The sequence below is a fragment of the Rattus norvegicus genome, chromosome 8, assembly GCF_036323735.1.
Source record: "Rattus norvegicus strain BN/NHsdMcwi chromosome 8, GRCr8, whole genome shotgun sequence".
Taxonomy (NCBI): domain Eukaryota; kingdom Metazoa; phylum Chordata; class Mammalia; order Rodentia; family Muridae; genus Rattus; species Rattus norvegicus.
Window position 1 is genome coordinate 131,585,361 of NC_086026.1, and position 14,410 is coordinate 131,599,770.

At 45.5% G+C, this 14,410-nt stretch overlaps 1 protein-coding gene across 1 annotated transcript in view; it reads left to right on the forward strand.

Moving 5' to 3' along the window:
• Tgm4 (transglutaminase 4) overlaps window positions 1-14,410 on the forward strand; it is a 37,034-nt gene that overhangs the window by 18,474 nt on the left and 4,150 nt on the right. Inside the window, exons 4-12 of the mRNA NM_022713.2 lie at window positions 443-554; window positions 1,557-1,675; window positions 2,936-3,037; window positions 3,906-4,080; window positions 4,152-4,290; window positions 5,367-5,470; window positions 9,254-9,505; window positions 12,799-13,062; window positions 13,678-13,847. Coding sequence (NP_073204.2) covers window positions 443-554; window positions 1,557-1,675; window positions 2,936-3,037; window positions 3,906-4,080; window positions 4,152-4,290; window positions 5,367-5,470; window positions 9,254-9,505; window positions 12,799-13,062; window positions 13,678-13,847 — 1,437 coding nt within the window. The remainder of the gene's footprint in view (window positions 1-442; window positions 555-1,556; window positions 1,676-2,935; window positions 3,038-3,905; window positions 4,081-4,151; window positions 4,291-5,366; window positions 5,471-9,253; window positions 9,506-12,798; window positions 13,063-13,677; window positions 13,848-14,410) is intronic.

Genomic DNA, 14,410 nt, shown 5'->3' on the forward strand with positions numbered 1-14,410 from the left:
GCTTACTCTAAAGCCCTGGACAGCAGTCTGGATGCCTTTGAAGATGCTTGGTGCTGCTGCAGGCGTAATTAGATCTAGGGCAGATCTAGGGCTTCCAGCCCGTAGGCAGGCGCTGTATTGCGAGTGGCACAAAGGCTCTATCGAGAACAGGGGCGGGTACCAGGCTCTTTTCATCACGGCCGGAGGATCTACCCTATGACCTGGGAGGCGGTACCGTCTGCATGCAGACAAAGCCTGGGAAGAACCTATGAGCTGTAGACCCAAGTTTATCTGTCACTTTGGGGGACTTGCTAGGCCTCCCTGCCTTGTGGGTTGCATCTGTCCACACTAGGGTAGCCCTGGTTGCTGGGCTGACCCTAGAGAGGATGATTTGTTGGGAGGCTTCAAAGGATTCAGAGCTGAGTCGGGGAAAGGCGTCTACCATGTCTTGTGCCTCATGCAGGTTGTATTGAATGTCATCAGTGCTGCCGACGCCGTGGTGGGGAGGTACACGATGAACGTGAACGAATTTGACGCTGGAGTGTTCTTCCTTCTCTTCAATCCGTGGTGCTCAGGTAACGCGGAGTGCAGCTCTGCCTTGGAACATGTCCTCTTCACGTGCAGGTCCTGTGTGACTCCGAGAGACGTATCCATCTATGCTTGCCTCCGGTTTGCGGTGCAGAGGGTCCTTGAGCCGTTCTCTTCTCTCTCGATGCTCTCCAACTAGCTGAAGGACATGACCAGGGAGTTAGGGCACTCGTTATTTCACTCAAGGATACCTTTTATTTCAAATTTTTATTTTTTTTATTCTAAATTAATTTTTCTCAGTTCTTGTTAGTCCTCTGAGAGCTTTGTACAATCTGGTTTGATGATATTAACTTTCCTCCCCCAGCTTCCTCCAGATCCACACACACTCCTTCCCTACCCACTCAAATGTGTCCTCCCTTTTCTAAAAAAAAATACACACCCTCCTTGTTCCAGAAACCTTGGACCAGAGCACATGTGTCAAGCAGGTTCTACTCTGATCATTCTTCATACTTGTTCCACAGCCTTGTTTGTTTAACATCTAATACTTAAATTAGTCTGTGTCTGTGTGTGTGCATGTTTGCATGTGCCTGCATGTGTGTGCGTGTGTGCGTGTGTGTGCATGTGTGTGTGTGTGTGTGTGTGTGTGTGTGTGTGTGTGTGTGTGTGATGCTGGGAATGGAACTTGGGACCTCTCCAAGAACAAGTGCTCTTAACTGTGGTGCCATCTTTCCGGCCCCTGGCATCTTTTTTTATTAATGGTTTATGATTTATACTTAATGATCATTTTGCTCATGTTCACATTTCTCCACATTTTTCCAGTGAACGAGCCTTACACCTTGTTCACAGCCTGCCTCTGCCTCCCAAGTGCTGGGGTCACGGTATGACCCACTGCATCTGGGTCTTTGCATTTTCCATGTACAATGTATTGTTGTGACCCTTCCTGCTTCCTGTATCCATGCTCCCTACTTGTGTTGTTCCAACCCCATAGTATACCTGCCTCTATCTCAGGGGTGGCCAGTAACCCACATGTGTGTGTGGTCTTGCTCCAGATGACAGTGTCTTCATGGCTAGTGAGGAAGACCGAGCAGAGTACGTCCTTAATGATACCGGTTACATGTACATGGGTTTTGCCAAACAGATTAAAGAGAAGCCCTGGACCTTTGGTCAGGTAACATAGACTGTCTTCTTGTGGCTGCACCAGGCACACTGGGAACAAACAAATACCAAGTAGAGAGGGGGAGGAACCACAGAATATAAACTGGAGGGGCAGGTTCCCTTAGTGACAACTCTGCAGTTAAGAATGTTCTGTTTTACATTATATTGTGTGAGTGCACTGTTAGAGCTCTGAAGGGTAAAGTATTCTGGCAGTCTACAGCCAAGGAATACCACAAAATCACACCGCACAACAAACCTCCACAGAAAAGATTTACTGGGAGAGACAAGAGAGTGGCTGCCTCTGCTCGGGTAAGAAGCAACAGGGAACTGAGCTGGAGGCAGGCTTTACACAGTTTCTTGGAAGCAAGTTTTTCAGGGTGGATATTTCCAGAGTAGAGATTGGTGGGATTTCAAGCAGAGCCCAGGGATTGGTGGGATTTTGAGCTCAGGGTTTGGTGGGTCTTCAAACTCAGAGACTGGTGGTTTTGGTAGGTTTCAAACCCTGCACTGGCCTCAGAACTTCCACCCCACACCCACGAATGCCACCGCATGTGTGTTGAGGTCAGGCCACTTTCAAGAGTCAATTTCCTCTCTGCATGGGGTGGAGCCTGAGGATTGGATTCAGGGACCTTTGCCACTAAACTAACCTGCCTTCTCTACTTTTTGTTTTTAATATTTTATGTGTATTTTTTTTCTGTGTGTATGTCTGTGCACTATGTGCTTGCCTGGTCCCTGTGGAGGCCAGAAGAGGGCATTGGATCTCCTGGGACTGGCTGTGAGCCACTGTGTGGGTGCTGGGAATTGAACTCAGGTCTTTTGCCAGAGTAACAAGTGCTCTTAGCCACTGAGCCACTTCTCTAGCACCCTCCCCATTCATTTTTTATTACTAATACTAACCAGGTTGAGATAGTATTTCTTGTACACAGCTTGACAGCTTGCTTCATTTATCTAACTTAATTTACAGGGAGTTTCTCCCATGCATTAAAAACTCTTTGTATATTTTGTACATTTTATCAATGAGCCATCTCCCCAGTCCCTTGTTGGTCATTTCAGTGTTTGTGCTCTGTGAGCCTTTAGATGTCCTTAGCTGCTGTCTTGTGTCTGGTTGTTTAAATAGCTTCTACTGTGGAATGTGGAGGATCTTTGGGAGACTGTGGGCAGGTTCCTTTACTTGGTGGATGAGATACCCCTAGAAGGCAGTGCAAACTAGTTGGGGTAGCTTCCTGTCTGACACTAAAGACTCTTGATATTTCTTTCTTTATCTCCATGACAGTTTGAGAAGTACATCTTGAACTGCTGCTTCCGATTGTTGACCCATTTGGAGCCCAAGGAAATGCAGAGCCCAGTGCTTGTGTCCAGGGCCATTTGTACTATGGTATGTGTAGAGGCCGGGCTCTACATCCAGACTCCTGGAAGTCTATACTACTACTGTGGTCCATCAACAGCTGCTCAGCTAATTTAGCTTTCCCTGCTAATTCCATGGAGCACACAGGGAGTTATGGTTGAGCAGTCAGTCAAAACTATCAAGGAATGTATGTCTGCCATTATCCTTCTGAGCACAGGTTTTCAAACTTGAGCTCAGAAGGCCAACTTTGGCACTTCTAAGTTGACCTTAGGAAAATGGCTTTTTCGATCTACGAGATCATGTAAATATTCGAGGTCTTCTCCCTCCTCCAAGTCTGGCCACAGCTGGGATGAACACTGTCATGAGTGCACTGTGATAGAGACACACAAGACATGCTTGTCTCTCCACAGTGTCAGAACTTATTAAATAATAAATTCACAATCTATGTCAGCTACCTTAGCCCAACATACCAAGAAGTCCTGATTTGCCAGCAAGGCAAACATACATTCTTTTATTTCAGTCTTATTAATATTATTTCTTGGATTATACATCACACAGCTAACATATCTACATGTATGGATGTGTGTTTGTATGTACGGATGGTTATCGAGTGATCACAAAAGGGTCAAAGAAGCTGTAGCAGAATCCGAGGCATTTGAAGAGACCTGAGAGGCAAAGGAAGCTGCCGAGAGATCTCTACTCTGTGTGTGTGTGTGTGTGTGTGTGTGTGTGTGTGTGTGTGTGTGTGTGTGTGTGTTTATAGAGAGACTGAGTCTGGCTATGTAGGCAGGCCTAGTCTTAAACTTGCTCTTTGGCCCTTCTGGGTATCCTGCCTCCCATGGATGAACTCTAGGTTTGGGAAGGGTACAAATGCTAACACTGTTCTCTCCTGTGTCAGATGTGTGCTGCAAACAATTTTGGAGTGCTGGTGGGGAACTGGACAGGAGACTATAGCAATGGCACTGCCCCGTATGTGTGGGCCAGCAGTGTACCCATTCTCCAGCAGCACTACATCACCAGGATGCCTGTACGCTTTGGCCAGTGCTGGGTTTTCTCTGGAGTCCTGACCACAGGTAGGCTGCACTTGGGGCCGGGGCTACTCAGTTCCCACAGAAGCTAACCATCATGCCCGGGGTCATTTCAGCACTGAGAGCAGTGGGCATCCCAGCTCGCAGCGTGACTAACTTTGAGTCAGCCCACGATACAGAAAAGAACCTCAGAGTAGACATCTACCTGGATGAATCGGGCAAGACAATTCCACATCTGACCAAAGACTCTGTCTGGTAGGCTCCCTCCAGCTGGTCTCTTCTGTTCTTCTGTTCTCCTATGGGCCTTGCAGCCTCTCTGTAGACTGGTTCAAGTTGTGAGCAGTATCAATTCCAGAAACCCACTTTGTATAGTTAGCCTCATAGTGTGACCCAGAAGTCCTGAGAAGTCTTGTTAAACATAAATATCCCTGGAGGCAAAGGCCAAGAATTGGTATTTACTTCTGGCCCCCAGCCCTAGGGACTGAGACAGGTCATTGTGCCATCCTCTGAAGTAACTGGTATCCTCAGGTAGCAAGAGGCACTGTTGCACTCTCTGACCCAGTGCACAAGCACCTCGCAGGCTGAAAAAGCAGGTATTGTGAGAGTCTATGTGTGTACGGAGGTAGGGGGCTGTTGGAGGTTGGGGAGGGTTGTGGCTTCTACCACTCTTCTTCAAACACTGTTGTGAAGGTCCAGTTCACATGCCAAGACTTTCACGTTGGCATTATATGTGGAAGACACGAAAGCCTGTTAACCAATATGGTAAACTGTCTTAAAACAAACAGCAAAAATAACTGGGGGATGGCACATGTCTTTAAGCCCAGACTCGGGAGGCAGAGGCAGGAGGATCCCTGTGAGCTTGAGGCCAGCCTGGTCTACAAAGTGATTTCTAGGACACCCAGGACTTGAGAAACCCTGTCTTGAAAAAACAAAACAAAACCAAGCAAACAAAAGCAAGAATATGGAATATTGTCCAGATACAAAATTATTCATCAATTAAGTCAGAATCCTGTTGAGTGGGGAAAAGAATTTACAGTTGTTTCCTTGCTTGCTCATTCATTCATTCATTCATTCATTCATTCATGCATGCATGCATGCATGCATGCATTCATCTGACAGAGGCTTAAAAAGTATCCTATTGACTCTTTGGGTCTGAGGAGTTTCTCCCTACTGCCCACCTGCTCTAAGCTCTGCTTTCTACAAGGTACTCAGAATTGTCTTTGCCTCCGTTGACAATGGTTCCCAACTCCTCAGAACAACCTTAGAGGGCTATGATGACAAGTTCTCTAATTACATGGCTGGCTCTGGTGGGGCTGTTTCCCCTACCACAGGAATTTCCATGTGTGGACAGATGCCTGGATGAAAAGACAGGATCTACCCCAGGGCCATGATGGTTGGCAGGTCCTGGATTCTACACCACAGGAAATCAGTGAAGGTGAGTTTGTATGGATTACAGGAGGAGCAGGGGACACAGGCCATGTCTGGTCTGCTCTTCTGACTAGTCTGTACAGGTTCAAGTTGATGCTTACCCTCTCACTGAGCGCAGCCTTGTGAAGAGGGCACACGTGACAGTGAGCGCAGGTGCTGATGGGAGGTACAGCTCACCTTTTCAAAGGCTTTAAAATCATATTTATTTATTTATTTATTTATTTATTTATTTATTTATTTATTTATTTATTGGCTCCACATGGGTCATGGTGTAGAGGTGGAGGTCAGAGGACAACCTGTGAGAGTCAGGCCTCTCCTGTCACATGGGTACCAGTGAGTGAATTAAGGATTCTAGGCTTAGCAGGTATCACCTGCCACTTGGCTGTTTTGATGGGCCACAGCTAATCTTTCAAAGCCCTGTTTATCTGTGTTTTGCAAATCCAGGCTCAGGGAGGTGAAGTGAAATGGGGTTAGCAGCTGAAGGTACCTGGGGCAGTTGAGCCCACGTTGGATGGAGTGGGAGTATCCCACCTTACTGTTTAACCTACTATCTTGTACTGGGTTGGTTGCAAGGAGCTGCTAAGACCTGGAGAGTTTCTGTGTAGATGAGGGATGGTCCGAGGCTGCCTGAAAAATCTGTGGAATTATTATAGAGTTAACATGCCTTACCAGTGAGAAACCACCCTGCACACATAAAAGATTGATAAAGGGAAAAGCTCTTTAAGAATGTGTGACGGTTTCTGGGTGGTGGGGCACACACCTTTAATCACGGCACTCTGGAAGTAGAGGCAGGCAGGTCTCTTGTGAGTTCAAGGCCAGCTTGGTCTACAGAATGAATTCCAGGAGAGCCAGGACTACATGGAGAAACTCTGAATCAAAGAACAAAACAACAAAAACAAAGAAACAAATGTGTGTGTGTGTGTGTGTGTGTGTGTGTGTGTGTGTGTGTGTGTGTGTGTGTGACAGTGTCCACTAATGCACAGGAGGGAATCAGCCTCGAACAGAACATTTTTACAGCTTATGTAGGCCTTAAACTTATACATACTCTGCCATCCTTAAATCTCTTTCTGGTCCCTGCCCCAGGTTACACTTTGAACAGCTGAAACTGAGACAGGAGACATCAAGTTTGGCTACTTGGGCAGTTGGGAGATTTATATAGCATAGATATTGCCAGAATCATTTTTTTCGTACACCAGTGTTGTTCTTTTTTGAATAGTTGTTACCCAAGTTTATCTTGCCCACCTGCTAGAATTATGATCTTCCTGAGAAGAGCACAGGGACTTACAGGCAGGCCTAGACTTATTGATGGTTGTGACGCTGATCTGCTTCCTACAGGGGCCGTATTAGAGGATTGTTCCTTTATAGGAGGTTGGGCCTCATGGTCAGTTTTAAGTTAGGTTTTGATATCAGAAATGAGCCTAATCTCAGGTCAATGTTGGTGAACAAACATTAGCAGAAACCTAGTAACCCAAACTTCAGTTTGGGTACAGAATTTTGGTTCCTACAGTTTCTAACAAGCCTTGTATGTTAACCTTCAGAGGCAGCACTTCTTCGGTTAAATTCTACTTTGTGTAATTTAATATTTCTTTTTTTTTTTTTTTGGTTCTTTTTTTCGGAGCTGGGGACCGAACCCAGGGCCTTGCGCTTCCTAGGCAAGCGCTCTACCACTGAGCTAAATCCCCAACCCCTAATTTAATATTTCTTAAGCAACTTTACTAGTAAATCCTTCACAGCATCAACTTACTTTCTTTGTTTTAAAATTATTTATTTATTGTATATGAATATACCGTAGCTGTCTTCAGACTCACTAGAAGATGGCATTAGATCTCATTACAGATGGTTGTGAACCATCATGTGGTTGCCGGGAATTGAACTCAGGACCTCTGGAAGAGTGGTCAGTGCTCTTAACTGCTGAGCCATCTCTCCAGCCCAGCATTAACATTCTTACTTCAAGCTTCTCCTACATCAGAATCAAATCACCTTCATTAATTCATATTATTTATCTAAGGTTTTTCAAACAATCAATGAAAACGAGGCCATGATTTTGAGAGAGAGCAAGGAGGTAGGAATGTAGGAACATTTGTGGGAGAAAAGAGAAGGGAGAAATGTAATTATATTATAATCTCAAACTCATTTTAAAAAGATTTTTGTTTTAGAGACAGTCTTGCTGTGTAAGACTCAGACTGGCCTGGAGCTCCCATTTGTCAGCTCTGCACCCTCAGTACTGGGGTCATGGGTCTGTCCTACCAGGCTCAACCAAGTTAGTCTGAATATTAAAAAACAAGTTACCTCATTGTGGTGGCATTTGTATATAATCCCATCACTCAAGAGGAAAAAAAGGATCAGGAGTTCAGAGCCATTCTCAGCTAAATAGTGAGTTTGTCTCAAAAGCAAAACAAAATGAAACAAAACAATCCACAAAAATAAACTCAAACAAACAAGTTGCCCAGTGAATGGGAAGACTTGAGATGATATCAAGTATTCAACCTTTTTGTGAACCTACATTTCATAAAAGAACTTCTCTACCCAGGCTGCCCCAGGTTCTCTACAATTCGGCTCCTCCATTCTTGCATCCCTATGGGACCTTGGTCTGTGCAGGACACAGGCAACCTTACAGTGGCCTCTGTCAGCCTTTCAAGGAGCAAAGTCATCATCTGGACCATCAGCTCCCAGATGATGGGAACCATGTGAATTGAGGATGGGTACCCAGATGCAGGAGGCACAGGTCCCCCAAAGACATCTAAATTACAACTTAAAATATTTTGGTGCCTATATTCTTCCAGCCAGTATGTCCCAAAGGCTCCCCAAGACAAAATCACAGTGTCCCAAGTTCCCACTGGAGGCAGATAGGAACCTCCAGAGATCTGCTGTTCCTTATCTCCCCATGAGGAGGCAAGCTCACCACATCTTTTGCTGACAGATGCTCAGCAAGAGGCCTCACAGTCTCTTCAGGGGTCTCAGTAGTATTTGCCAAGGTGGAGACAGTAGACTTGGCAACTGGGCTGTACACAGCCTAGGGTTACTATCTCCCTGAGAGGTAGAAGCTCTATGTACAGGTGGAAAGGGCTTTAAAAGCCCACCACCAACTCACTTTGTAGCCAAGGTGACAACAGAGAGTAGGAAGCCCTCTGCCACATTAGAAACAGTAAGTTTAGATTAGAAGCCCTGTTCTGCATCTTATCCTTCCCCCAGTACACTGAATCACAGGGCTGGCTGCTGTTAAGAGGCCAGGGTCTATTGAAGGTTAAATAGACAAAGGGCATGGCAAGGCCAGAGTACAAGTATATGGGAAATTAAACCGATCTGTAAAATGGTTTATGCTTACTAAGTTGTTAATGACAGCCAAGGAGACCTCTCTATTGTCAACACTTTAGAAGGCAGCTCCACTGGTTTAGATCAATAGCAATGGCTAGTGATGGTTCCCAGATAGTTATAGTGCTAAGTACTGTTGTGTACTACTTTGATGCTCATTGGATGCTTGATGATCGATGAGGTCAGTACCGCCTTTATCCCCAATATCCAGGAGGCAGAGGTATAGGCCATACAGTAGGCAGTGTGCTGGGATGAATGGAAACAGGGGCATGGCTCTGGGCCTGAGATTTCCTGAACATTTTAGTTCTAGGCTGGGATGTGTCCTTAATGGTTGTAAAGCAGTTCGGGCTGCCTGGGAAGTGCCAGTTGCCTCCATACTTGAGTGGAATTTCTTACTGTTACTGTGATGAATTTAGGGGTCGGGAGGCAGGTGGTCAAGGAGACCCTGGCAGTAATCCTCTCTTACTTCCCCACTCAGGACAATTCCGCATTGGACCTTCACCGGTGTCTGCTATCCGCCAGGGATTGGTCCAAATCATGTATGACACCACATTTGTGTTCACGGAGGTGAACGGTGACAAGTACATCTGGCTGGTGAAGCAGAACCAGGAAAGGGAGAAGAATGTCCTCATCGCTGTGGAGACTGCTAGCATCGGCAAGAACATCAGCACCAAGATGGTGGGCGAGAACAGGCGTCAAGATATTACCTTGCATTACAAGTTCCCAGAAGGTAGCTGTGTCATTACAGGCCAGTTCCAAGACCAGGACAGTCCTTGGTGGATGGCAGATCTGAGACCCAAAAGGAGCTGATGGCAGAAATCTGGGGCATCAACAGCCAAAGGTTCCTGTCACAACAACCCAACCACATGATTTTTAGCAAGACTGTGACAGTACTAAAGGCAGTGTTAGATGAGGGTGACCATGTCCTGTGGGATGAGGGTGACTGTGTCCTGTATGATGACTCAGTATGTTCACTCCAGGACGAGATGAGGTATCCAAACATGGTGGCACACACCTGGAAGTTAGGGGAAGAACATTGTGTTAAGTTTGAAGCCAGCCTTGTCTACACTATGATGCCCTATTTGAAACAAAAGCTGATCTCAGGTTGCCTGGGCAATCAACACACACCAGGCTGCAAACACATGGCACTTTCAGCTCCTGTGCACTTGCAGAGTCCTACAATGCTTCAGACACTATAGGCAGCAGACTCAGAGCTAGGGCTAGGGGTGTTCTTACTGGATTAATGTCACCCAGCTTAGAAGTGGCTGGGCTAGGAGGGTTTTTGTTTTGTTTTGTTTTGTCTTTTTTTTTTGAGACTAATCTCACTACGTAGTTCTGGCTGGCCTCAAACCTACTATATAAACTAAGCTGACCTGGACTTAACAGAGAACTGCCTGCCTCTGCCTCCTGAGTGCTTGAATCAAAGGTGTTTGCACCATCCCTGGCCTAGGTTTTGTTTTTTTTTTTGTTTTGTTTTTTGTTGTTGTTGTTTTTAAGTTTTCTTTTAAAGTACTAGAGCAGAGTTTTATGAATGCTAGGCAAACACTTTGCCAGCACCTGAGGGAGAGAGGAAAGGGGACAGTGTACTGTTGCTTTTTCCTTGTACTTTCCCCTTCTGCCCTTAAGACTAAGTAATTTCAATTAACCTATGTAAAAGTTAGCTCCAGTTCTTTCTCCCTCCAAGCCCCATGCTCCCAGAAGTAAGATTCAGACTCAAAATATATTTACAATACCTCTTCTCTGACTAGCTCATAACGTAAAATAACCCACTTACTCTAATCTGCATTTTGCCATGTGGCTGACTGCCTGTGTGCAGGTACCACATGCGTCTGTCACACTTTCTCAAACAAATCTCCTACCTGACACCATCCCAGAAGCCTTTCTGCCTCCCGGGTGTCCCACCTCCTATTTCTTGCCTAAGCTGTAGGCCATCACATTTTTTATGGACAAGTGCCACATCCATACAAACATAAGATATTCTCTCTACAAACCTAAGCTCACATTTTCTGATGGTTTCTTGTGCAGTCTCTAAGCTATTACTGACTTTAAAACTATTGCAAGTTCTTTATTGATAGTATCTACTTGGTAAGCTACTGTTTCTGTTCGTTCAGTTCTTTGAATATATTTACAATGGTTTTTGCACTTATTTAATTTTGTGTGTGTACATATGTGTGGGTGAGCACATCATATTGTACATGTGGAGGTCAGAGGACAGCTTGTGGGAGTCAGACCTTTCCTTCCACCATATGGGTCCTGGGGATTTAACTCAGGTCGCCAAACTTGTATTAAGTGCCTTGACTGGCTGAGCCATATCCATAGTCCCTCTGATTATATTTTAAATAGATTGTGTAAAGTTTTTCTCTAGTAGGTTCCGAATCAGGCTTCCACAGGGGCTGATTTTCCTTGAAAACTACAGGTTTGCTGGATACACTGTGACAGTCTGGAGACCAGACTGTGTTTGCTGTCTCTGCTGTGTGCTTGTACGTTGGTTCCCTGCAGCACCTCTGTGCAGCCCGTATTCATCATTCATAACCTCTGAATTTTTCTCCCATTTGCTTCATCATAAGCAGGGGACCGTCTGGGATAAAAAGTATACTTGCCTTGACCTAGGAGCTGTGTCCAGACGGAGGACACAGTGCTCTGCTTCATTCTCATTTGTACAGAGCCTCGAGATGACAGCTTACAACTTGGCTTTGTCTTTGTTCTTCCCTGGTTTTCTCTTTGGGGTTTTAAAACTGGTTTTGTTTTGTTTTTTGTTTTTTTGTTTTTTTGGTTCTTTTTTTTCGGAGCTGGGGACCGAACCCAGGGCCTTGCGCTTCCTAGATAAGCGCTCTACCACTGAGCTAAATCCCCAGCCCCTGTTTTTTTTTTTTAATACACAAGGAAAGATAATGTTTGTTGTATGCTAAGTCTGGTCAAGTAAAGGTGAGCTCTGCAAATGGACATTTCCAGGGATCTGTCATCAAAGCCAAAGGACAATAAAGCCATTGTGGTGAGGTTGTGGGTCTGCTCCAAACCCACATACCACCAGGCGGGGAGGCTTCTGACTTCACTGTGACTAATCCTTCCTGTTTTCAGGGTGACTGAAGGTCTGGAAGGAGGGGAGAGAATGGGACTACCTCATGCCTTCTGAGTTCCTCCTGCCTCTCTTCCAGTTTTTTGAGATAAGGTCTCACTTTGTAGATGGATTGAAACTCATTATGTAGTCCAGGTTGGCTTAGAAGTCATGGCAATACTCCTGACTCAGGTTTCCCAAGTGCTGGGATTAGAGGTCTAAGTCCCCATGCCTGGCTCAGTGGGCTTTTGTGATTAAATGGTCCTTCGGGTGATTTCAATAGTCCTGGGCAGGTTGAAGGAGAAATCACTCTTTCTAGTATTCCCACAGATTTTAAGGATGAGCAAAGGTGTTCTGATCTGTTTTGTTTTGTTCTGCCATTTCCACTTATTACAGGTTCCCAGCATGGGGCCTTGGGTGCTTGTAGTGTGAAACCTTAGCTCCTGGATGCCTCCACAGTGCTAGTCAATGGGTGTCTTAGTTTTGCTTCTATTGCTGTGATAGAGACCATGATGAAAAGCAACTTGGGAAGGAAAGGGTTTGTTTGGCTCACAGTATTCTGCCTCACAGTCCACTGACAGAAGCCAGGGCAGGAACTTAAGGCAGGAACTGAAGCAGAAGTCATGGAGGAACACTGCTGACTGGCTTGCTTCTCGTGTCTTACTCAAATTTTCTTATACAACACAGGTCCATCTTCCCAGGGGTGTTAGACCTACAGTGGGTTAGATCTTTCTAAATCAGTAATTAATTAAGAAAATGCCTCAGACTTGTCTTTGTACCAATCAAATGGCAGCATTTTAGCATTTTCTCAGTTGATGCCCCTTCTTCCCAGGTGACCATGGCTTGTGCTGTTGACCAAAAGAGAAAAAAAAAAAGAAAGAAAAAAGAAAAAGAAAGAAAATCTAACCAGGATGGGAAGGCTCTCTCAGACCCCAAGCATGTCTTCAGAAAATATTCTGTCTCTACAGGCAGCCCAGAGGAGAGGAAGGCCATGGAGAAGGCCTCTGGGAAACGTCCTGATGACAAGCTCAACTCTCGGACACTTCACATATCTGTCCTCCAGAACTCTGTGGAGCTAGGACATCCTATCAATTTGACCATAGTGTTGAAAAGGAAAACGGCCACACCACAGAATGTCAACATTTCATGCTCCCTTGACCTACAGACTTACACAGGCAACAAGAAGACAAACCTGGGAGTCATCCAGAAGACTGTGCAGATTCAAGGCCAAGGTACGAGGATCAGGGGCAATGAGGCCTCAAGCCCCAGGGAGACTAGGATCCCACCACCTGATGTCTCTTTCTTCTCTGTGGATCATTCGCATGCCTTAACTCTTTTTTTTTCTTTTTTTTTTCTTTTCTATTTTTCGGAGCTAGGGACCGAACCCAGGGCCTTGTGCTTGCTAGGCAAGCGCTCTACCATTGAGCTAAATCCCCAACCCCATGCCTTAACTCTTTATGTGAGAACATAGCAATCATTGAGCACTTACATTTTGGTGGTGACAAGAAATCTAGGAACAGAAGAAAAGCAGGCCAGGAATCTGGGGCTCTAGCACACAATCACAAGTGAAGGTGCTAATGGTGTCATGAAATGCCTCTGCAACAGCAGATATTTGCTTGATGTGTCCCTTCTCATCAGTGGGCTGTGGCTGCTGTCAACGTGACAGGCCACCCTGAGAGTGGGATCCCAGAATAGGCCTGGAGGTCTCAGTTAATGCTAGATCCATTTGGTCCCTGAGTGCAGGCTTTCTAAAGAGAGGACAGGACTCCTCTGAGGTCAAGCAGCTCTAACCCCAGAGCTAATCTTGGCCAAGAACTCACCTCTCTTTCCTTCCCATTTTTTCACAGAATCAGAGGTGTCTCTCAGCATGGATTCCAGTTTCTACATCTATAAACTGGGCATGGTTGATGATGAGATGGTCATTAAAGGGTTCATCATTGCAGAAATTGTTGATTCTGGTGAACGGGTAGCCACTGATACGACCCTGTGTTTCCTGTACTCTGCCTTCTCTGTAGAGGTGAGCTGCCTGCAGTCTAGAAAGGGATCCTATATGAAATCTGACCTTGGAGAGGGGCAGAGCTCAGGGCTTTTGTGGTCTCCTGGTTGACTGATCTTTGGGCCAATTGTATTCCTAAGGAAAATGGCACATCAGTTTTTTACATACAGGTATTTCTGAGAAGTGATGTGTCAAAAAGTTTCTCTTTTCTCAACTTTTGGCTAAATGGGTTTAAACTTTTAAAAACAAGGAATACCTGTGCACAGTACAAAACTATAAAGATGCAGTTGACACAGTGAATAGTCTCTTCCCATCCTCCTCCTCAGATGCTCAGTTCCTCTTGCCAAAAGAGATCCATGCCATCAGCTTCTTGTGTATCAAAGAGTTTTGGATACACGTCCATGAAGTGCAAAGCTTGCCATGGGCCTACCCCGTGTGGAGTGAGATGATGAAGTGGGTGCCAGATTCGCTTGGGCTCTCTGATCAGTTTTCTCCCATGCATGCGGGAGTCAAAGGCAGCTTGCATAAGAGACTTTCATTATGTTTCTGATGACCTGTCAAATACAATCATCCCAGAGCCCTCC